Below are 24,860 nucleotides of genomic sequence, written 5' to 3' on the forward strand. Positions count from 1 at the left end.
AAGGGAGAATTTCCTCTTAGAAGCTTGTTTTGTTCTCAGGATGTGGATGATGTCAGTGCATTGACATTGATGCCAATTGTCTGTCTTATAAAGGTAGTGGTCTTGGGGATTTCTTAATCTGTTGGTGTCTTTGAGATGGTAACGTGTTTGCGACAGTTTTAAATAGGAATTCCAAAAATGTTGATGAATGAAGGTAAAGGAATGAAACTATATTTCCAAGATAAGATGTGGTTTGGAAGTGATGATGCTTACTTTATGTTCCTGGAGGTCAGTCCATTTACTAATTGATAACTGCATAAAAATAGCATTCCCTTGAAGATGCATTCATGTGCATAACATTTCTACACAATCGTGGCAATTTTTTGCCTCTCCAAATTGGCCTGGGCAATGTCCTCTGCGTCATTGATGGCAAACCAGTTTACGCTGGACACAGAATTAAAGCTGGAGGTGAATCTGCTGATGTAATCTTATTTTTCAAATGTGAAGTCTGTACATTTAGTTTTTCATCCAAGCATTTAAATAAATCAGAAATGCTTCAGAGCACTGTTACATAACACACAGCCTTGAGCCTTGCATGTAAAAGATGTGTCAATGTTCTCAATCTAGTGTGGACAATCTGAGCAGAGTATATAGTTATGCTATTGCTCAAGGTCCATGGCAAGTCTCTCACCCATGGTGTCAGTGAAAATTATAATGAGCATTGCTGGTTTCTTTTCAGCAATCCCTGCAAGTTGCCAATGAAACAGTGCACAATGAGACGAAATCTTCAATGAATGATACCGACTGCCTTCCTGTGAGTAGAGATGAATATTAATATCTCCTCAATTCTTTCTTGCAAGTAAATTTGCCTCCAGAAAATGTTTTTAAATGATGATGCCAATAATTTTTAAACGTTGCTTGTGCTTCACAATAAAATAATGGTTGCATTAAATATTAACTGTGTCTAACATTTCCTGCTGAAAAAAACTGGTTTTAACAGTGAGGAGAAAGAGAAAAAAAATTGCCGTAGATTAGATTTCATTTTCTAACAATGCGTTTTTCTCACAACCCATTGCATCTTGGAGGGCTGTTGAAATCAAGATCAGACCTTGAGATGAAGTAGCCAAAATATAAACAGCCTACGCTGTCCTGATGTAACTCAGCTGCTGTTCTAAAGTTACACTTTAGAAGACTCCTTCTATAAATATTAATATCTACTCAGACAACAAGTTTTGACAAAAGAGTTGGACAGTTATTTTGTATGTTTTTGTTAACTGTGAGAAGGTTGATTCTGTCCCTTGGATTGGGTTGTGTACACAGTTAACATAAAGCTGACTTGAAGTTGTAAAAGCCATGAGGGCATTTTAAAGTTTTTATTTTGTGAGGTGCTGTAGGAAATGGAGATAGCACATACTTTCAAATTTGTGGAAGGTGCATGTGGTGCCCTAATCATGAAAATAATTAAATTCATTATCTGGGAGCTATATGAGAAATTAGTGCAAAGTACAATGACGGATGTGACTAACGATTGCTCAGAATGGAGTTTACCCAACACTGGTTCAGTCAAATTTGGTCCAATATATTGAAGAAATTGCAGGAGTGATTGCTTCTGGAGATCTGTTAAGTGCATGGATTTCCAAAAAGGATTGTCGTAAGGTAGCTTGAAGAACTGTATGTCCAATCCAAGACCCATGGTGTAAAGATGGCCTTTGCCAAAAGTGCAAAGCAGGCTTTTGAAGGCAATGGAAAAGGAAATGTTGGACAAAATGAAATAGGCAGCCAATTATTTATGTGACCCTTTTAGGTTTACTAGAGAATACCAGATTCACACTGGAGTGTTAAAATTATAGTGTAAGGAAAATTTGTAAATTAGCTAGTATGCTGTAGCAAAACGATGTATTTTCAATGGAGTTTGCTTGATTGGGATCCTCAGGCTGCAGTACTGTTGATGCTCCCCTATTTAAATTCGTTAATAATCTGAAACAGAGCCAGGGTTATTAAGTTCACTTTGTAATATAATGGGTCAGATTATGCAGCTTCTGGTCATGGGAACCTGGATGTATGAGTGAATATGTGCTTCAGAACTTTGTGGAAGCCTTAATGTAAGGCTCCGAGGGCAATTGCCCAGTTTCCTGGGAATCTCCCATGAATGTCTCTGTTTCTAAGTTAAGAGTTGGGACAGTTCTAATGTACTTACTCCATAATTACCTCAGAAATGTTAAACAAATTAAAACCTCAGCACTGATCCCGATCTCTAACACACATTGACCTTCTCTCACTCGCATGCACATGTACACATATACACTCTGGCCCACCTCACTGCCCTCCTGACCTGACCCTTCCAACTAAGCATCCTTACACTCCCAGCTTCTTTCCTGCCCTCACCGAATAAGCCCCTGACCTGGCGACCTGTCCCTCCTCACCAACTGAATCTCCTTCTGCTCACCCTCCTTACCACACCTGCCTCCTCCTCCTCTCCCCACCACCAATTCCTGATTCACACAATTCTTCCCAGTTTACCACAACCACCCTCCAGCCCCTCTTACCCTGACCATGCCTGTGTTCCTTTACCACCACCTCCTCCACCCATCACCTGTTCACAGTTTTTTGACCTGACCTGTTTACCCAATCGTTCAGCTTTCTATTAACAGCCTAACCTTCTAGCCATCATACCTACCAAACCACTACTCCACAAGTACGTACCCCAATTCCCATGCATTCACCTCACCCACCTATACATTCAATCACCCAGTCATCCACCCAGTCACTCATTTCTTCATCCCCGAACCTTCAGACTAGATACTTTAACTGCCATAAGAAAGGGGTAGGCTTTCTTTTGCCCCGAATCTACTGTCATTGACGACATTCTCTGAGGGACGCTGTTCTGTGCATTGCTGTTAAAATTAGATTTAAAAGACCCAGCTGTTGGAAGAGCAGGGTTTTATAAGTCAGAGTCAGAATGTGCTGAAAAGTAGAATTGAACTAGATTTGTGTAGATTAAAGGTGGACCCAAGACTGCTCTCCGTTATTAAGTATAGCTGCATAAGCACTTTCCTGCGAGAGTACAGATTATGGGTTAAAGATGATGCAAGTAGAGAGAAATGTGAGAGTGACCATTGATCATTTTCAGAAGTTTCAAGTGGAGGATCAGGAATCTGCAAATCCAGTGTGTTGTATTGTTCATCTGGTTCAATGTGAATGGCCATAGGAATGGGGCTGTAAATGACTTTATCTCCTTATTGGTGTACTTGTTTCAATGCCTATATTCTCTTCACCCCACTCCCATTTTCCTCATGTCCATCTCAACAAAGACATTGTCCAGAAAGGGTACACTTAAGACTAGGAAGATCCCTGCTTTAAGTGTACTGAATAAAGGAGGCAGAACTTGTGTGTTTGAATTTGCTGAATTCTTAGACTTAGGAGATCTGTAAGGGCAGCCGTAATGATTAGATTAGATTACTTACAGTGTGGAAACAGGCCCTTCGGCCCAACAAGTCCACACCGACCCACCGAAGCGCAACCCACCCATACATTTACCCATTACCTAACACTACGGGCAATTTTTAGCATGGCCAATTCACCTGACCCGCACATCTTTGGACTGTGGGAGGAAACCGGAGCACCCGGAGGAAACCCACGCAGACACGGGGAGAACGTGCAAACTCCACACAGTCAGTCGCCTGAGGCGGGAACTGAACCCGGATCTCTGGTGCTGTGAGGCAGCAGTGCTAACCACTGTGCCACCGTGCCGCCGTAATCTGTAAAACTGGATGATTGAGAGCAATGAGTCTGGCAATGGAACTAGGAACAATGATGCATATTGACAAAGCAAGAAAAAACTGAGAATGAATGAGGGAGCTCAGTGGTATTGTTAACTTTCCATTCTATAACTGTGCAAGTAGTTAATTGTTGATGTCATCCAATCAATAGTGGCTGTGTAGAATAAATGCATAACAATGTAGCTACTCCATTACTGGCTAGTTAATATTAATTTCATTCTGTCTATTATCTGAAACATTGATTAATCTTTTCATAAAAAGTTAACAGAGCACTGCTGTTTGTATTCTAATTCTTTTTAAATTTGTTTATGGCAGTATTATGTCTGCTGTTGTATTTTGGGACTCATCACCTGCTCAGTCTTCCTCAGAGTGAGCTTTGAACTGAAAGCACTTCTATTAATTATTGCCTGTGTGGTCTATAACATCGTTCTCCTAAATATCTGCGCTCCATTGTTTGATGATTACCATTTTCGTCTGCACAACAGGTAGGATTTTGCTATCGGTATATGTATATGCTGTCACTGTAAATTTTCCTTAATGTTTGCCTTCCCGTTGCTGCTTCTGTCCAAGGCAGACAAACTATCAACTGGTGAGAAGTGCTCCGATTGGGCAGCAATATTATTGTGCAGAAATCTTTTATAAAATCTATATAGCACATACATTGTTTTTGTAAATGCCTAGGCCAAGAGAGAGGATCAAATCCTCCAGTTAAATGATGCTCTCTTGTGTTCCCTTCCACTTCTGGCTTTCACTAAGCATTATTTCTTAAGCACATGGCTGATTTCCTGTGTTGAAGATTGTTTGTTTGCAGCTTCCTTTAGATACTGATCTGTATAAATATTACTTGTGTCAGTATAGAATGGGTTTATTTGGTGTATCTTTGGGCTAAACATTGCATCTATGGAAATTATATAACTCATCATGTGGACCATTAGCTGTAGCTTGTAAATAATTAGCCTTAGTTACTATATTAAAAGATATGTCTGTTCTGTAAATGTGATGCAATTTTTATGTTTATAGTTTTCATTTTAATCTTTCCATATTCGTTACTCTTCTGAGAATTGCACTACTATGTCCTAATTATTGGCTGAATTGTTGGACAAACCAATGGTAAGGAACATAGGACTTTGGAAAAAGAGCAGGCCATTTGGCCCTTCACGTCTGCTCCAACATTCAGTAGTACGATATCTAGTCTGATTCTGGTCTAAGTCCACGTTCCTGCCTGTACTCTACAGCCCTTGAGTAAAAAGTGAGGTCTGCAGATGCTGGAGATCAGAGCTGAAAATGTGTTGCTGGTTAAAGCACAGCAGGTCAGGCAGCATCCAAGGAACAGGAAATTTGACGTTTCGGGCCAGATTCCTGATGAAGGGCTCTGGCCCGAAACGTCAAATTTCCTGTTCCTTGGATGCTGCCTGATCTGCTGAACTTTAACCAGCAACACATTTTCAGCTCTACAGCCCTTGACTCCATTATCCAAAATCTATCTCATTTAACCTTGAATAAATTAAAAGACCCATCCTCCTCTATCTTCTGAAGAAGACAAACCCACACTTGTAGCAACATCTTGGGGGAGAGAATATTTCCTTATGACTACCTTAAAAAGGGACACCGCGTGGTTCCTAAACTGTGTCCCCTCGTTCAAACCTTCGATCAAAGGACACAAGATCTTGTATCTTTCTCCAAGATCGCCTCTCATTTTTCTAAGTTGCAATGCAAATGGGCCTAACCTTTTCAACCTTTCTTCATCAGAGCTTCGTCTCGGTAATAAGTCAAGCGAACTTTCTCTGAACTGCTTCCAAAGCTATTATATAGTTTTTCAAATAGGGTTGACCAAAACTGTACACAGCTTTTGTATAAATGAAATTTGGAAGGCTTGTGTCAGCAGCTGACTCCCATACTTTCTTGAAAGGTTCGACCCCCAACATAAAGATGTTTTTGACGTTGTTCAGTGTGTTTCCCCAGTTAAATGATTGAAGATTTGTGCTGTGCTGTGTAGGTTGTGGAGGTTGTGTTTCTAGAGAACGATCAGTCCTGCTCTCCACATGCACTGCTGCTCAGAGTGTAGCATTATGGTTTTGGGGTGTGGATTCTCCACTCCCCACTTTGGTGAGAAGAATGGCAGGCGAGTGGCCAACCATTAGATTCAGGCAGTTGAGAAAAACATCAGTGATTTAAGTTCTCGACCGTCAGATCTTGGTTTTTGTGTGTTACTATTAGGTTGTGAGGGGCTAGCTGCATGCATTTGAATCTCATTACTGCCACAAACTTGTTGGAATTAACTTTGCATTCCAGATTAAATTCTGCTTAATTAAGAAATCCGCGGCTGAATCTTGCCTTATTTTGGTAACATGTCAGCTTTGTCCAGCTAGTTGGAAGGTTTCTCTCTGTGACACCCAGCGAGTTTTCTTGTGCTAACATCCCAAACTTGCCTCATTAATGACCTACCATGCCCCCCACATGTCCTCTTGTCTGAGGCTCGCCTGATTCTCCAACTTACTGTATGCCAGCACCCCTGGTGTCAGTGCCATCTTTGACCCCCCAGCTGTATGCCCAGTCAAGCATTGGCAACCCAGAGTTTCCCTTCACTGATAGCGTAGATGCATAGCAGCTGCAAACTAACCCTACTTACAGCACATAGGTGGCAACTGCACATTCCCACACTTAGGATTGCTTAAGGGTCAGGTCACACAACTCACTGGTCCTTAGCCACATCCACCTGACAACCTCTTTAAGTCAGTGCTACACTTACCTGAGTGCCCACTTGTAGTCCAGCATTTTACCTCAGCCGTGATGAATGTCCATTACAGAAGCGCCTTCCAATGCTTCCAAAGATTAACATTTTATTTTGCAATCACCAAAGGTGGACATAAATCAAAGAAGAAGACGCTGCATTTATCTCTTGGAACAGAAGGAAATTGTGTGGGTGCCAAGCATCAATAATTTAACAGTCAGTGACATTTTTGTTCTCTGGTGAAACTGGGGAGAGGGAATAGTATCAAGGATGAAAGATCATGACACATACTGAGGGGACCTTCAGCTCTGACCATCTCATGTGGAGTCTGTTTGGTTTCTGCTGGAAGTTGTTCAACTCCTGGACTTGCTGCTCCTCTCCCATTGCTCTGCATTTTCATTGCATTGCTGGAACTGTGATGGTAACCCCAATTGTAATCCATTAATCCATTAGTCATGCTTGAAATGACCCTGTTTAGGGTACAGAAGAACCAGGACAGGTCCTTAGCATTGAGAGTAGTCAGCATTCACTTCCCTTACTAATGAAAGCTTAACATATTGTCTGTGCAGTGGGACATGTCCCTATTTGGCATAAAGTTCCGTGCATTGACTCATCTTCTACCCTCCACCCCAGGCTCATGTTACCTGTCAGAAATCCACAGGGTGACATTAAATCGAGATTCAACACTGCACACATTTCCTAAAGGGCCACTGTAGAGGAGGCCAATATGATGGAATACTGTCCACTTACCCAGATGGAGTAGCTCCAACAACACTCCAGAAACTTGACACCATCCGGGACAAAGTAGCTGCTTGATTGGTATCACGTGCGCTCCCTCCTCCACTGATGCTTCATAGCAGAAGTGTGTACTATCTACAAGATGCACTGCAGAAATTTACCATTGAGCCTTAGCACCTTCCAAACCCAAGGTCAAGGACAGCAGAATCATCACTTTCCGCAAGTTCCCCTCCAAGCTACTCATCATTCTGACTGGCAAATGTATCACCATTCCTTCACGGTTGCTAGGTCAAAATCCTGGAATTCTCTCCCTAAGTTTGTTGTACAAGCATCTACAGTACAAGGACTATTGCAATATGTGAAGGCAGCTCACCACCACCTCCAGGGCAATTAGACTCGGACAATAAAACGGCTGGCCAGGCAGCATTGTCCACATTCCCCGGTTGAATAAAAAAGGCCATCGGCCTCCTGAAGTGGAGATTTGGATGCCTGGGCCAGATAGGAGGTGCAGTGCAGGACGTTCAGGCAGGCTGTCCCACATTATAGATGTTAGCTCTGCCTGGGACAGGGTGCAGTGGGGGAGTGGGAGATCTCCTCTGAGGAGGAAGCTGATGCTTAGATAACTCAGGAAGGCTGTAACAGACATCAAGGAAATGGATAGTGCAAGAATCAGAGAAACAAGTGAAACCTCCCAGTTGCCCACTTCCAGGAGACTGAGCCAGGTGGACATGTTCTGTACACAATGGCCCTGCTGGCTGGGGAGCTGCAACATCCTCTAGCCAACACACCTCACTAACCAAGAAATGATTCTTTTGACCTTACTGTTTGCAATGAAAGCCAGGTCTGTCTTCCTCCTGCACCAAGCTGAGCTGAGAGAGCTCTGTGTGCACACTTCTAAGTGGACTGCTGTGGGTTCTCCCACAAATAGGAATTCATGGAAGGTTGTGATATTCTAGACTCTCTCCCCCCACCCCCCCAAACCCCAATTAAAGAAAAACCAAATCAAGAGCTCACAACCTGAAGAAGGCTCCCCAGGTCTCTGACCTCCTGCCTAGTCGTTAGTCCCATTCTGCTCTGTCTCTCCCTACAGTCTTGTGGAATGCTAGGATCCTACACTGCATCATTACACTGCACTTCACTGTGCATTCTCGCATGCATACGCTCTCTGTCTGTCACGCAGTCTCTCACTCGCGCACACATACACCATCATCATAGTGAAGGTATTCCTTCACTGAAGGAGTGGAGTGCTCTGCCTTCCTTGCACAGAAGCTCCTGAGGCCCTGCTATAGAAAGCTCATGCAAGGAGACGACACTTTGCTCCTGTAGCTGTGAGTCACCTCTCAGCATTGCTTCCATTAATTACCTGTACCGGGTCTGCTATGTTACAGTTCCAGGCCTAATACCTTGCCAGTGAACTGATGGCACATCGTGTAGGCCCCTGGATGTTCTCTCTGACTGAGCTGCCCAAATGCCAGGTCCCTGGTTCACTGGGTTAGGTGAGGGAGTACGGGCGCACACAGTGCTGATGCAGTGAGACAGTCAGTGGTGCCCCAAGGGATGGGCATCATTTCCTTGGTTACGGGAAAGATGCCCTCCCTTTCACCTCACACAACTGTGAATGTGCCAGCAGAGGAAATGACACAGCAGCAAACATTAGAACAGTAAGCGTGAAGATATATTTATGTGTCATATTTCTATAATGAAGCATTTTTATAATGAAATGCTGAGGTGCCCTCGAAAGGATTTCTTCTTCCTGTGCCTACAACCATGTCTAGATGGGGCCTGATATCTGCAGCGGCTGCAGGAGCCTGCTTACTGGTATACCCTGTTTTTTTTTAACAAAAGCTTATTGATGTGTCATCGGCCAGCATTAATATTGAGGTCAGCATTAATTGTCTTTCAGAAGGTGGTGGTGAGCTGCTTCCCTTAACTGCTGCAGTCTACCTGGTGTCAGTGAAACCACAGTGCTGTTGGCGAGGGAAATTTTCAGAATTTTGACCCAGTGGTAGTTCAGGAATGGCAATATTTTTCCCAATCAGGATGGTTGTGAGGCTTGGAGCTGAGAGAGCTCTGTGTGCACACTTCTTGCAGGTGGTGGTGTTTCCACAAATCTGCTGCCTTTGATTTTCTAGGTGGTAGAAATCGTGGCATTTTAAGGGGTTGTCAAATGAATCTTGGTGAGTTGTCACTGCGCATCTTGTGGATGGCACATTTGCTGCCAGTGTGCAACAGTGATGGAGAGGGTGAAGGTCACAAGTATTGATGCAGTGTTCAGGTGGTGTTGGCTTTCTTGAATGTGGTTGGAGCTGCACTTATCCAGACAAGTTGGGAGTTTTCTATCGTGAACTTGCCCAGAGCCTTGCAGATGGCGGAAAGGGTTTGAGGAGTCAGGAAGTGAGTGACTTGCTGCAGAATTCCCAGCATCTGGCCTGTTTTTATGGCCATATTATTTATATCACTAACCACCATTTCTAAAGTCCGACTTATTAAATATCTTGTGAGAAAGCATTGCCACGCCACTGTTTTCTTCAGATCAGGACTCAAACAAAATCAGAATCTTGCCAAATGGAGATGTCTGTTTTGAAGGGTATCTGTGGAGATAACCCCTGTATGATGCATGCCAATCCACCTGTTAGTGTCAGAAATATGTTTTATCTGAGCACTTTTGAAATAGAATTTTTCAGACAACTCATTGTCTTTATCATTCATGGCATCGATTATAAGAGCAGGGCAGTTATGTTGGAGCTGTACAATTTGGTTGGGCTGTAATGTGTGCAACTCTGGTCACCACATTATAGGAAGGGTATATTGCAATGGAAGGGGTGCAGAGGAAATTCACCAGGATGTTACCTGGGATGGAGCACTTTAGCTATGAGGAGAGGTTGGATACGCTGAGATTGTTTGTTTTCTTTGGATCAGCCAGGTTGAAGGGGGGGGGGATCTGATTTGAGGTGTAAAAGATTATGACGGGCATAGGCAGAAAGCAGCTGTTCCCCATAGTTGATAGGTCAGTAGCAAGAGAGCATAATTTTAAGGTGGAAGGCAGGAGGTTTAGGATTTGAGGAATAATGATTTCACCCAGAAAGTGGTGGGAGATGGGAATGTACTACATGGGAGGATAATTGAGGCACGAAACCTCATAATCTTTTTAAAAGATAAACGTTAATGTGTACTTGAAATGACATAGCATTTAAAGCTTAGTATGGAAAAGTGGGACTAGTGTAAATTTAGTGTAGCTTTGGTGATACAGACACAATGGGCCAAAGGATCTCTTCTGTTTTGCACGATTCTAAGGTATGTAATATAGAGTCTGTAAATGTGTGCAATTTATTTTGCTTCTGTTTATTGAATGATGATTACACATTTAGCAAATAGTCACAGAAGTATCTTTTTATTGTTCCTGAATTTAAATCAAGACAATGCTCAATTTAAATAAGAGGAACTAATTTCATGATTTCCACTTATCAGCAGTGACAACGTAACTCCCGTGAAAAACCCCAAGATTATGGGGAGCTTTTACCTCCTCCTGTTTGGGTTCACCCTGCTGTTTCTGATGAAGCAGGTAAAAATAATCGCATTGCTGAAACGTGTACCTTTTCTCTGCAATTATATTAGTAGGGGGCAAAAACAGCTTGTTTTTGTTTTGCAGAATGAATATTATTGTAGACTAGACTTCCTATGGAAGAATAAATTTAAAAAAGAAAGGGAAGAAATCGAGACAATGGAGAATCTGAATCGACTGTTATTGGAAAATGTACTGCCAGGGCACGTCGCTGAGCACTTCATTGGCGAAAATAAAAAGAACGAGGTATGGATTTCTTGCGCCCATCAATATTTGCCAATATCAGATTAATTGCTGCCCATTTGGACGTTTATACAACTAGCGATGTTCCAGATGATTTATTACATTATGCGAGGGAGTGTTTAGTTGTTGGCAGTTGTACGTTTTGTAGCAAAACCACCCAAATGCAAAATCATGGTTCAACCAAGGGTTAGTTATTCCCCGAACAAAAACATTTCTCCATTGATAGCAAGTACCAGATTAGTCTTTCACCTGGTTTGATCGTCCTCACCAAAATACCATCTGTTCCTATAACAGTAACTATAATAGGATCGTATCCACATGGTGTAAGCACTTGAATCAAATTGGTATCACTGTAGGAATGAAGAAGTCAGATTCCGTCTGATATTTCAACCTGACATTCTAAAGCAGGTATTAACTGGCATGTCTTGTATTTCCAGCATTCAATACTGAGTTTCAATTTGATAAGATTTTATTGAACATCTCTACTGCTTTGCGAGTGGTGAATGTGAACAGCACAGAGTTGGGAAGATGGACATCCCATAATACCATAAGTGGGCGGCACAGTGGTTAGCACTGCTCTCTCATAGCACCAGAGACCCGGATTCAATTCCCGCCTCAGGCGACTGACTGTGTGGAGTTTGCACATTCTCCCTGTGTCTGCGTGGGTTTCCTCCGGGTGTTCCGGTTTCCTCCCACAGTCCAAAAATGTGCAGGTTAGGTGAATTGGCCATGCCAAATTGCCTGTAGTGTTAGGTGAAGGGGTAAATGTAGGGGAATGGGTCTGGGTGGGTTGCGCTTCAGCAGGTTGGTGTGGACTTGTTGGGCCGAAGGGCCTGTTTCCACACTGTAAGTAATCCTAATCTGATCCAAATAGGAGCAGGAATAGGCCATTGGGCCCATTGACCTTGCTCTCCCTTTCAATACAATCACGGCTGATGTGATTGTGGCCTGTCTCTTTGTAACCCTTGATTCTGTCATTGATCAACAATCTAATTCAGCCTTGAGCATATTCAATGACCCAACATGCATTGCTGTCTTTTGAAGAGAATTCCAATAAGTAACATAACCCTCTGAGACAACACTTCAATCTCAAAATCAAGACTTGTTATTTATGAACTGTGGCTTCTAGTTTTAGAGTTCCTCATGAGAGAAAACATCCTTACAGCATCTACCCTCTAGAGTTTCTTAAGAATTTTAAGATTCAAAGAGATCATCTCATGCTTGTAAAATCCAATGAGTATAGATTCAGCCTGTTCAACCAGTTCTTCACCAGACAATCTCTTCACCCCAGGAACTGGCCTGGTGCAATTTACCTGCACAGTTTCCAGTGCAAATATATCCCTCCTTTAGAAAAGAGACAGAACTATATACCCTGGTATTATTGTTATTGTTTACACTTATTACAAACCTTCTCTACATTTATACTCCAAACCCTTTGCAATAAAGGCCAGTTTTCCATTTGCCTTCATAATTACCTACAGTACTAACTTGCTAACGTTTTATGATGCAGATTCTTCTGCATTGCAGCATTCTACATTCGTCCTACGTTTAAATAAGCCATTTTTCTGTTCTTTCTGTTAAAATAAATAATCTATTCCTGCACTAAACTCCCATCTGCTAAGTGTTGCCCACACGTTTAATCGATCATTATTTCTTCACAAACCTCTCTGTCATCCTTATTGCTTTTGTCTAACCAAACTTGACTAAATATAGTTAGTCCCTTCATCCAAATTATTAATATAGTTTGTAGGTAGTTGAAGCCCTAGCACTGATCCATTCAACACTGTACTGGTTACAGTTTGCCAACCTAAAAATGATCCTGTTATCTCAACCCCTTGTCTTGTAATTAATTGTCAGTTCCCCAATCCTCTATTCATGCTGATATATCACCCTTTAAATCAAGCACCCTTGTGCAGCAACCTTTTATCTGGCATTCTCTCAAATGTCTTTTGGAAATTCAAATACATTGTAGTTACATATTCCCTTAAATCCACGCTGCTTATTAGATCCTCAAAGAACTCTAACAAATTAGCCAATCACATTTGTCGCAAAAGCACATTGATTCTGCCTGATTGTAAGAGAGTTTTGAATTACCCTGATATGACCCCTTAATAAATTCTGGCAGTTTTCCAACATTGGATGTTATTGTCTGTAGTTGTTTCTATTGATCTACAGTTTTCTGCTGTTTTCTTCCTCTTTTCTTGGATAGCATTGTGGTATTGCAGTTTTCAATCACCAGAATCTTTCAAAATTTAGGGTATTTTCGAATGTTCTGATCCCTGCTGATGTTATTATTGGCTATATCAGATCTCAGATTGAAATCTGGCTTGATGGATTTTCTACAGCTTAATTTAACATGGTTTTTCACTGAAACAAAAGCACACAATGCTGTAGATTGATTTTTAGTGAACAACAGGAGTTTATTATGCAAATTAAATTTCTGTAAAATAGAACAGAACACACTAATACATGTATAACAATTTGAAAGTTTTCGAAGTACATGATCAAAAGTGCAATCTCATTTATTCCCAACAACTTTGAATATTGTAAATACCAGACATAATTCCCTTTCTGTCACGTTTACTTTGACTTAACTGTTCATCTAATCCCTGGTATTGACATTTAATAACCTTTTCCCTGAGAAGTTTCAAGTAATCCATACAGGCTTCTAAGCAAAAATTTCTGAACTGGAGTTTTCAAATAAAACCCTTACACTGAAGTAATTATTTCATAACTGCAACTCTCTTCCCGTGGAGAAACTGTTATTCTATCTGACCTCACCTCGGTCGTTTGCAAGCTGAAATTCAAAAGCTTTCCAGGTATAGGTTTTTGCCCTGAACAAAAAAAAATCCTTGATTTTTCTAAAGCGAACGTAAGCGCTTACTTTTCAATGTTTACTCTTCAGTTGTAAAACTGTCACAATGTGAACAAATTTCTGTTATCACTCCCAGGGACTGCACACTCTTGCACACTGGTTTAACGATAATGGCTTCAGCATGACTTGACTGACTTCAGTAAAACTTCAGAAAGTTAATTATTAAATTCAACTCTTCTAGATAGACCAAATCCCATCTCATCACATAAAGATTACAACTAATGCATCTAGTATCTCCGCAACAACTTCCTTTAAGATTGTAGGTTGCAGGCAATTAGGTCTATGTGCATTATCAGCTTTTGGATACATTGATTTTCCCAATAATGTTTCTCCAGTGATTGTGATTAAACAAGTTCTTCCCTCCATTTTGTTTCTTGATTTTTTTAGCTGTGCATGTAATACTTTGTGTCTTCTACTGTGAAAGCAGGGAGAAACGGTGGCACAGTGGTTAGCACTGCTGCCTCACAGCGCCTGTAGACCCGGGTTCAATTCCCGACTCAGGCGACTGACTGTGTGGAGTTTGCACGTTCTCCCCGTGTCTGCGTGGGTTTCCTCCGGGTGCTCCGGTTTCCTCCCACAGTCACAAAGGTGAATTGGCCAAGCTAAATTTGCCCGTAGTGTTAGGTAAGGGGTAAATGTAGGGGTATGGGTGGGTTGCGCTTCGGCGGGTCGGTGTGGACTTGTTGGGCCGAAGGGCCTGTTTCCACACTGTAAGTCTAATCTAATCTAATCTAAACTACGTGTTCAAACTCTCCTTGTTTCCCATTACTAATTCACCAGTCTCACCCTCTAATGGACCCATGCTTATTTTAGAGACTGTGTTCCTTTTATGTACCAGCAGAAGCTTTTACAACTGGTTGTTTTATGTCAAACTCCCAATTTCTCACTCTTGTCAGAGTATGGAGTACAGGAGTTGGGAGATTATGTTGCGGCTGTACAGGACATTGGTTAGGCCACTGTTGGAATATCGCATGTAATTCTGGTCTCCTTCCTATCGGAAAGATGTTGTGAAACTTGAAAGGGTTCAGAAAAGATTCACAAGGATGTTGCCAGGGTTGGAGGATTTGAACTATAGGGAGAGGCTGAACAGTCTGGGGCTGTTTTCCCTGGAGCGTCGGAGGCTGAGAGGCAATCTTATAGAGGTTTACAGAATTATGAGGGGCACGGATAGGGTAAATAGGCAAAGTCTTTTCCCTGGGGTCGGGGAGTCCAGAACTAGAGGGCGTAGGTTTAGGGTGAGAGGGGAAAGATATAAAAGAGACCTACGGGGCAACTGTTTCACACAGAGGGTGGTATATGTAATGGAATGAGTTGCCAGAGGAAGTGATGGAGGCTGGTACAATTGCAACATTTGAGAAGCATCTGGATGGGTATATGAATAGGAAGGTTTGGAGCGATATGGGTCAGGTGCTGGTAGATGGGTCTAAATTGGGTAGGGATATCTGGTCGGCATGGACGGGTCTGTTTCCATGCTGTACATCTCTATGACTCTGTGACACTTTTTTAGCCACCTTTTGCTTCTTTCCCAACATTCTGGGCCACAGGTTAGCTCTGCAGTTTTATAAATCTTTTCTTTTCAATGGTATCAAACTTAGTCTGCTTAGTTAAGCACAGTTGTTACCAGCTCAATAATGCCATCTGTGTTCCTGCCAACCCCATCCTTCAGTATGGAAACATGGTGTCAAGAAGAAACAGTGAAAACGCAGTCACGTTCATTGAGCTTACAGAGTAAACAAAACTAGTTGTGCAGCAGCTAGAGAACTCAAGATATTGAAGAAATATATTCGAGATTGGAGGGAACTCTCTAGACGGTCTAGTCAGATTAAATGTGCAAACAGAGGGAAGGCTAACATTTGGAAAGTTAAGTTGCAAAATATTTCAATGAAAATTGTTGGGAAGGATACACAGTTTCTCACAGATCTAACTGAATCTTCACCTTGAAATGAGCAAGGAAATTTGGCACTGCAGATTCCAAAGCCAGGTCTGGGTATTACACCGGGTTTATGTAGTGAAACCGTATTGTACAATGCACGATCACCAGCATTTCACAGAATCTTCCATCAGAACTTGATGGCAGGCTTATCGCATTTCAGCAGCTTATAAAGTACAGAAAGAAGAGGGACAGGTTGGCCCACATCGGGATCATCGATGAGAATCCTATGAATGTTGACATGCCAGCTAGTTAAAGAGTAAGAACAGTGGGAGGGAAAAAGATGGGTTTGTGAAGAAAACTGGCATTGAAAATATCAAACAAACAGCAGTTGCAAACAAGAGAATCCCTGAATAGGGCCAGCATTCTGGGAGAGGCAGGTCATGAAACTCCATTGGCAATACAAATTGTTCACATTTGGTTATAGAATTAAAGAGTTTGTGTTGAGAGTAAAATAATTTATTTACATTTCTATTTGGACCAAAATATACCACATTTCCATTGAGATAGTGGAGCCTTGGTTAAACTATTCTTCGGTTTTATTTATCTGTCTGGGTTTGCTAACAGAAGCAGGTGGTTTGGAATAGGCTTAGGGTAGTGTCGGCTGCATGTTACCAGATTGAGAGCTGACAGGAGATCGTGTTCAATTGGGCTTGCATTTCAGACAAAGAAATACTAAACTTCTTCATTCACTACATAGAATGTGGATGGGCCCAGTGTGGGTTTGTATTTCCTCATGGAGAAACAGGCAAGCTTGCATGTAGTGGAAGAAGCATACTGTGGCAGAAAGCAGTCAAGAGAGTCAGTTTGTAGAAAGGTAGTTGTGTGATTGTTGACAATCTGAGCAGGGAATGAGGCTTTCACAATCACTCGTGTCTGTAAAGAAAAGTTACAGGCTCCCACTGACCAAAAAAAGCTAATGGAAGAACCCTCATCGACTCTTAGCCATGAATGAATAGCTGGAATTCTGTGGAAAATGCCAAGAATTTTGAAGGCTATGACAAACCCATTAAAATCTTGTAACATAAGCCAGTGCTTAAGAGGAAGTAAAAAGGAGAATTGGGTTTATTTAGTTAGTCAGTTCCCCGTTTATAGCATACAGCTATAGTTTTAAGCATGTGATTCTTGTTTAATTTCTGTTTATATCCAATAAGATTTGCTTTTGTTTAACTGTATATCATCTTGTGGTGTGATTCTGTTGAATAATTGCTGCATGTTCAGATTTCTTTTTTAAACATTGATGGTCCCTAACAGGATCACAATGCTCCAGACAGATGAAAGGAAATTTATTTTATCTGTATGGTTTTCATGTTGGCAATGTTGCCAAATAGAGTGTATCACTTGAAATAAAGATTTTCCTAGTGCTTGAATAGATTAGTGCAATGTTTGGATCTACACTTGAAGAATGACACATGAATGAGTTGCCGGAAGGTAACTGAATGCCACACTGCTACAACTCAGCATCGATTCGTGAGAAAAGGAGGAGAAAGAGAGAAAACCTGGGGACAACTATTCTAAATTACAGTGTCCAGATCTATATGTATTCTGTAAACATGTTTAATGTTGATTTGTGGAAACTTTTCTTGTGTAGGATTTGTACCATCAGTCTTACGACTGCGTGTGTATCATGTTTGCATCAATTCCGGATTTCAAAGAATTTTACACAGAATGCGATGTAAACAAGGAGGGACTTGAGTGCCTGAGATTGTTAAATGAAATCATAGCGGACTTTGATGAGGTAAATTATTTTGGCAAGATTATTATTGTTGCTTACACATTTTGTGTACATTATGCGGAAAACATTTTTGTAAGTTTGCTGCATTTCTTTTACAGCTTTTGTCAAAGCCAAAGTTTAGTAGTGTTGAAAAGATAAAAACTATTGGGAGCACCTATATGGCTGCTGCAGGTCTTACCATTGGCCAGGAAAATAAGCAGGTAAGCCCATGTAGCCCTGACATCATATGCACAGCCTTGTTCTCTTGAAACCCTACAACAAATGTAAACAATTTGTTTTCATTCTTGAGTTACTTGGTGATTTGGTTTATTTTTAAAACTGTAATTATACTTGGGGGACAAAAGTACCGTTATATCAAAACTTGAAGAATTTGTTTTTGTATCACCTTTTAATTTAATGAAATGCTCTTCCAGTAATTGAAAAAAAAACTGTGAACAGTTCATCGTGGTACACTTCAGCTTTCACTATCTAATCAATTCGATCTGAGCTTTGGTTAGACTTGTCATTGGAAGTAAGACTACGACAGACAATAACAGTAATTTGCCAATGTAATTTGGCTCCAGGAAGTTTTATTTTATGTCCTTGTTTATTTGTGTCCATTTAACACATTTTGTTTATATCACTTCCCCTTCAGAAAAAGCAACGTTAATGTGATGATCATTTAACCAATTGTTTTTGCAACAAAAAAAATGCCTAGCTTTCACAGCAGCTCCTTTATCAGGTGAAGTGAAGAGAGCACCCAGTGACAGACTTTATAAGCAGAGAGATCAAAAGGTCACACATATGTTGTGAGTGGATTGTTGGCAGGCCGAATAATAGGTCTCTGCAGGTGATCAAAAGAGTCAGGCAGTGTGAGTAAAGTGTCAACAGCTAAATAGCAATTGAAGGGATGACCTGTAATCCAATTTATTGAGGCATTGAGATAATTACAAAAATGTCAAAATAAAGTGGTGCTGGAGATAAACCAAAAGATTGGAGTAACATACTGGTATAAGATTTATATGCTGAAGGTCTAACCAAAGTAACAAGTAATCCAAAACTCTACAAACTAATTAAGGTAGATTATAACAAATTATAAAGGTCATGGTGTCAAAACACGACAGTAAGGAAGATGTATAGAACAGTATTGTGGGGTCACATATAGCGTGACATGAACCCAAGATCATGGTTGAGGCCGTCTTCATGGGTACGGAATGTTTTGTAATTATTTCTCTGCCTCAATTAATCGGTTATCGTTCATCCCTCCACTTGTTATTCAGCTGTTGACACTTTACTCACACTGCCTGACACTCTTGATCTCCAGCAGAAACCTATTATTTGACCTGTCGACATTCCACTCACACCATTTGTATGATCTTTGGATCTCTCTGATTATAAAGTCTATGCCTGGTGCTCTCTTCACTTCACCTGACAAAGGTGCAGCACTCTGAAAGCTTGTGATTTCAAATAAATCTGGTGTCATGCAACTTTTGACCTTCCCAACGCCAGTCCAATACAGCACCTCTGCGTCATAGTTCTCATAAAATCGTACTTCACATGCAGATTGTGCCTAAGCACCTTCTGTAGTTTTCAAACAATGTATGCTATGTGTTTTTTTTAAACTGAGATGATCTCAGTATGAGCACTATGGGTCATATTTTTGCAGAGTATGGGAAATTCTGTGGACCTTTCAAAATGGGAGAAGGGGCTGCATCCCAGAGGTTCCACTCTCACTGCAGCTGATCCCATTCTTGGCAGTAGCAAAATGGCTGAAGAACATGACGTGCACAGCCATGATTTATTAATTACCTGGTCCAGTTACATTCAGTGCAGAGATGAAAAGATCCAATTTTCATTCAGCCTCAACCTGCAAAATCTATTCCACTCCTTTAATTGGTGGAGTAATAAGTCCTCCTGAAGGATGAATAGCATATGTAGAGCTGAAAAGCTATTGAATTATTTAAATCCCCTCCCCCTTAACTTTTGAAAAGAAAAGTCTATTGCTTTTGACTGGAAGCATGTAAAAATCTGTTCTAAAATGTTAACAGGCTAAAAATTAATACCCGATTGGTGTAAGGAAAGTCAGCGGTGACCTGATAGACCAGAAAGAATTATGCTCTTTGTTTTTAACTTGCTGTGAGTGAGCTGAGGTTATGAGGAGTCAGACATCTGCCCCTTACTGGGGAGGAAGTTGCCCTCTCTGGAGCTGATAGGCTGGCAGTTTAGGAAACTTGGTCAGCATTGATGAGTTGGGCTGAGCGGCCTGTTTCTGTGCCGTATACCTCTATAACTCTAATTTACTCACTATTTTTGGTTGGTATGTGGGAGATAGGAGATGAGTGGGGATCCATTGGGCCTTTTTAAAATTCATTGGATGAGGCACCCTTGGCCAGGTCAATATTTATTACCCATCCCTAATTGCCCAGAGTGGTTAGATAAGTGTAGGTCAGACCAGATAAGGATGGCAGAGGTCATTAGTGAACCAGATGAGTTTTTCCAATAGTGGGTTCATGGTCACTATCTGACTCTTAATTACAGATTTTTACTGAATTCAAATTTCACCATCCTCATGACTTGACTTACCTGCCAATCCTCCTTTCCATTATTCACTCCACCTTCCTTGGCTACCTTATCCCCAGCCCCACCCCCACCCCCCCCCCCCCATTTATCTCTCCACCCTGGAGGCTTCCTGCCTCATTCCTGATGAAGGGCTTTTGCCCGAAACGTCGATTTTCCTGCTCATCATATGCTGCCTGACCTGCTGTGCTTTTCCAGCACCACTCTAATCTAGGAGTAAGGAACAGTATGACAAACCAAAATAACAACATAACTAGGCCTCTAATCAGCCCATCTTGGCAGTTGAAAGATTCTGTAGCCATCTGTGTCAGGCGTGACAGACCTGACTCTATCCCACCGCCGCCCCTCCCCCACTCCCCAGAATGAAGTCTGCACCATTCAGCTCATCTGCTTCTATGATTAAAATATTGACTCATTAAGTTACTCAAAATTACTTCAGTGCTAATTGTTCAGAAAAAAAGGAAAGGATTGTTGGGAATTTAAATGAAATCTAAAAATGTTGGTTCATCAGCACTTGATGCACATTCCCAGCATTTTTTGCTTTTATTTCCATTAGTCATTTTCTGTCTCAATTCAGAATAAGTTGACTTACTTGATTCGATGAATCCTAATTGTAGAAACTAAGATGAGCAGACCCTGTTGATTCCATAAGAAATATTTTATCTAAACATTTTATATTTGTATGCAATGCTGGGAACATGTACTAGGTTTTGGTATGATAATTTGTAGTGTGACCTTTATTATGGGTATTTCTTATCTCCTGAGCTGTGATGTTCTGTGGCTGAATTTTAACATTATTTTTACATATAGTCCACTTGATTTAAATATTGCATTTGTTTTATTGCTGTGTCAGGATAGTGAAAAGCCTTGTACTCACATTGGCATCATGGTGGAGTTTGCCACTGCATTAATGAGTAAACTGGACGGCATCAACAGACATTCTTTCAATAATTTTAAACTGCGGGTTGGTAAGTTAGTTTCTATAATTCTGGCAGAATTACAAACTCTTACTTAGCTGCACTTACTAAATACGTTTAGTTCCAGAAAGACTTGCAAATCACTGTCTTTAGAGGCAATTTAAACAAAAGCTGATGTTTTTATGTAAATAAAATACATATTCATTGTTTTCCAAAACTAAAATAATTTTACCAATAACAGTGTAATTCAACTGTTCATTCCCCATTGTGGAAATTTGAAAGTCTTAGGAGAGCTATATGATTATCATAGAATCCTTACAATGTGGAAGCAGGCCAGTTGACCCATCGAGTTCACACTGACCCTCTAGACAGCATCCCACCCAGACCCAAGCCCCTAATCTATCACCTAACACTACATTTCCCATGGCTAATCCACCTGGCCTGCACATCTTTGGACTGTGGGAGGAAACCCATGCAGAGGAGAATGCACAAACTCCATATAGTTGCCTGAGGCTGGAATTGAACCTGGGTTCCCTGGTGCTGTGAGGCAGCAGTGCTAAACACTGAGCCACCATGCCGCCCTGTTATATTCTATTGTCCATAATAATTACCCATATTGGAGGGCATCTAGAAAAAAATCAACAGCGAAATTCACAGCTGATCTTGGTGGAATGTGTGCAGGAGAGCTTACAGTACAGAAACAGATAAGTGCATAGTTTTTAACGTGTAACCTTGCTGTAAGTCTACAGTAGTGAGTAGAGTGGGTTCTATCTTGATTATATGTTTTATTGAGATCTGTGTCTTGATTAAATTTTATAAATATAAACTGTAAGTACTAAGTTGGCCTGGAGCACTTTTTTTTTAAGAGCAAAAAGGCGGTGCTATTTTCTATTGATTCTGAAGGAGCAAAGATGGCCTTTAGTAGAGTGATATGTTTTTCCTATCGGATGTGGGAGTTTAGGAAGTGTTTCTGTGTTACTAATTATTATATCTACAGGAAGTGTCTCTGGTTACGAATCCTATCAGATCGCTTAGAGCGTCAGTTAGAGGAATTGAGGAATTTACAGGAGCTAGGGGGTATGATGGATGGTAGTTATCCGAAGGAAGAAAAGCCGCAGATACAGACAAGCAGATGGGTAATTCTAGGAAAGGTAGGACAGGATGGCAAGTAGGGGAGAAGTCTCCTGTGGCTATCCCCATCTCAAACAAGTATGCTGTTTTGGAAAATGGAGGGGCTGAAAGACTCTCGGGGGATGTAGCACAAACAGCCAAGTTTCTGGTATCAGGACTGGCTTTAATGCAATAATTGGTACGTCTGGTTCCAAGCGATCGATTGTGATAGGGAACTCTCTGGTCAGATGCACTAGAGAGAATCAGAATGGTGTGTTACCTCCCTGGTGTCAGAATCAAGGATATCTTAGAGAGGGTGCAGAATGCTCTCAAAGGGGAGAGGGACCAGCAGGAGGTCATTGTACACCTTGGAACTAGGAAGGGAAAAGGGATGAGATTCTGAAGGGAGAATATTGGAAGTTAGGCAGGAATTTAAAAAGGAGGTCTTCGAGGGAGTAATATCTGGATTACTCCTGGTGCTATGAGCTAGTGGGGGTAGGAATAGGAGGATAGAGCAGATGAATGCATGGCTGAGGAGCTGGTGTATGGGAGAAGGATTCACATTTTTGGATCACTGGAATCTCTTCAGGGTAGAAGTGACCTGTACAAGAAGGATGGATTACACCTGAGTTGGAAGGGGACTAATATACTGGCAGGGAGATTTGCTGGAGTAGCTCGGAATGATTTAAACTATTAAGATAGTGGGGTGGGACCCAGGGAGATAGTGAGGAAAGAGATCAGTCTGAGACTGGTACAGTTGGGAAAAGGAGTGAGTTAAACAGCCAGGGCAGGAACAAAGCAGAGAACAAGGTAGGACTGATAAATTAAACTGCATTTACTTCAATGCAAGAGGCCTAACAGGGAAGGCAGAACTCAGGGCATGGTTAGGAACATGGGGCTGGGATATCATAGCAATTACGGAAACATGGTTCACGGATGGGCAGGACTGGCAGCTTAATGGCACTGGAAGGATACTGGCAGGATACAAATGCTACAGGAAGGATAAAAAGGGAGGAAAGAGAGGAGAGGGAGTGGTGTTTTTGCGAAAGAATTGTATTATTACTGTACATTGGAAAAATATTCTTTTGAATACATACAGGGAAGTTATTTGGGTAGAGCTGAGAAATAAAAACGGAATGACCACCTTATTGGGATTGTATTATAGAGCCCCTAATAGTGAGTGGGAAATTGAGAAACAAATTTGTAAGGAGATTTTAGTTATCTGTAAGAATAATAGGGTGGTTATGGTAGGGGATTTTAACTTTCCAAACATAGACTGGGACTGCCATAGTATTAAGGAGAGGAAATGGAGAGGAATTTGTTAAGTGTGTGCAAGAAAGTTTTCTGGTTCAGTATGTGGATGTACCTACTACAGAAGGTGCAAAACCTGACCTACTCTTAGGAAATAAGGCAGGGCAGGTGACTGAGGTGTCAGTGGGGGAGCACTTTGGGGCCAGCAACTATAATTCTATTACTTTTAAAATAGTGATGGAAAATGATAGACCGGATCGAAAAGTTGAAGTTCTAAATTGGAGGAAGGCTAATTTTGATGGTATTAGGCAAGAACTTTCAAAAACTGATTGGGGGCAGATGTTTGCAGGTCAAGGGACAGCAGGAAAATGGGAAGCCTTCAAAAATGAGAGAGTCCAGTGACAGTATACTTCTGTTAGGGTGAAAGGAAAGGCTGATATGTGTAGGGAAAGCTGGATGACTAGAGAAATTGAGGTTTTGTTTAAGAAAAACAAGGAAGCATATGTCAGGTATAGACAGGAGAGAGCGAGTGAATCATTAGAGTTAGAAGCCAGTAGGAATATACTTAACAGGGAAATCAGGAGGGCAAAAAGGGGACATGAGGTAGGGCTTTGGCAAATAGAGTTCAGGAGTATCCAAGGGGACTCACTCAGATGGCAGTGATTCAGTAGAACTGGTAGAGACGGCTCTGCCTAACAGCCAAGGCATATTGGTGTTTTCCTAACCATCCCTGGCCAACGTATATGGAGGAATTATTAATTTAAAACTTGAACACACATTCATTGACAATTTGGAGTGGGAAGGATACCAAAAGGAAAAGGAGCAAGCAAACAGCAGCAAGGAGGACACTTTGTCTGCAGCACCGGGCACACCAGAGACCGCAGCAGCAGCCTCCCCTGAACCACCACGGGACCTGACGGACTCTCAGGAATTGGTGGAGATGGCGAGACATACCACAAAGGTTGAGGCTGCGATCAAGGAGATCCATGCCCTGGTCCAACCTCATCGCGTCCATGCTGCAGAAACATGATGGGAGTTTCAGGGCCTTGGGGAGCAGATGGAAGAGGTGGATAGTTGGACCTTGGAAGTGGCGATTGAGTCCTTGCCTGGATGGATCCAGGTACTGGAGCAGAAAGTGCGGGCCTTGCGAGATCAGGTCGATGACCTCGAAAATAGAGGTTGGAGGACGGATATTCAGATTGTCAGGTGCCTGGAGGGTGAAACAAATGGGCAGCCAATCAGCTTCTTTGAAAACTGACTGCCACAGTTACTGGGCTTTCAAATCGAGTCCAGCAGGCTGCAGATTGAAAGGAAGGGCTCAAGCCCGAAACGTCGATTCTCCTGCTCCTTGGATGCTGCCTGACCTGCTGCGGTTTTCCTGCAACACATTTTCAGCTCTGATCTCCAGCATCTGCAGTCCACACTTTCTCCTTGCAGATTGAAAGGGCCTATCG

At 41.7% G+C, this 24,860-nt stretch overlaps 1 protein-coding gene across 6 annotated transcripts in view; it reads left to right on the plus strand.

Annotated features, from left to right (window-relative positions):
- adcy7 (adenylate cyclase 7) overlaps positions 1–24,860 on the plus strand; it is a 192,208-nt gene that overhangs the window by 162,213 nt on the left and 5,135 nt on the right. For all 6 annotated transcript variants that reach the window (XM_060838122.1, XM_060838118.1, XM_060838123.1 and 3 more), the window contains 7 exons: positions 719–793; positions 4,074–4,243; positions 10,696–10,789; positions 10,877–11,035; positions 17,429–17,575; positions 17,671–17,772; positions 20,982–21,096. In XM_060838122.1, the coding sequence (XP_060694105.1) occupies positions 719–793; positions 4,074–4,243; positions 10,696–10,789; positions 10,877–11,035; positions 17,429–17,575; positions 17,671–17,772; positions 20,982–21,096 (862 nt within the window). The remainder of the gene's footprint in view (positions 1–718; positions 794–4,073; positions 4,244–10,695; positions 10,790–10,876; positions 11,036–17,428; positions 17,576–17,670; positions 17,773–20,981; positions 21,097–24,860) is intronic.

Source organism: Hemiscyllium ocellatum, chromosome 17, assembly GCF_020745735.1.
Source record: "Hemiscyllium ocellatum isolate sHemOce1 chromosome 17, sHemOce1.pat.X.cur, whole genome shotgun sequence".
In the NCBI taxonomy this organism is placed as follows: domain Eukaryota; kingdom Metazoa; phylum Chordata; class Chondrichthyes; order Orectolobiformes; family Hemiscylliidae; genus Hemiscyllium; species Hemiscyllium ocellatum.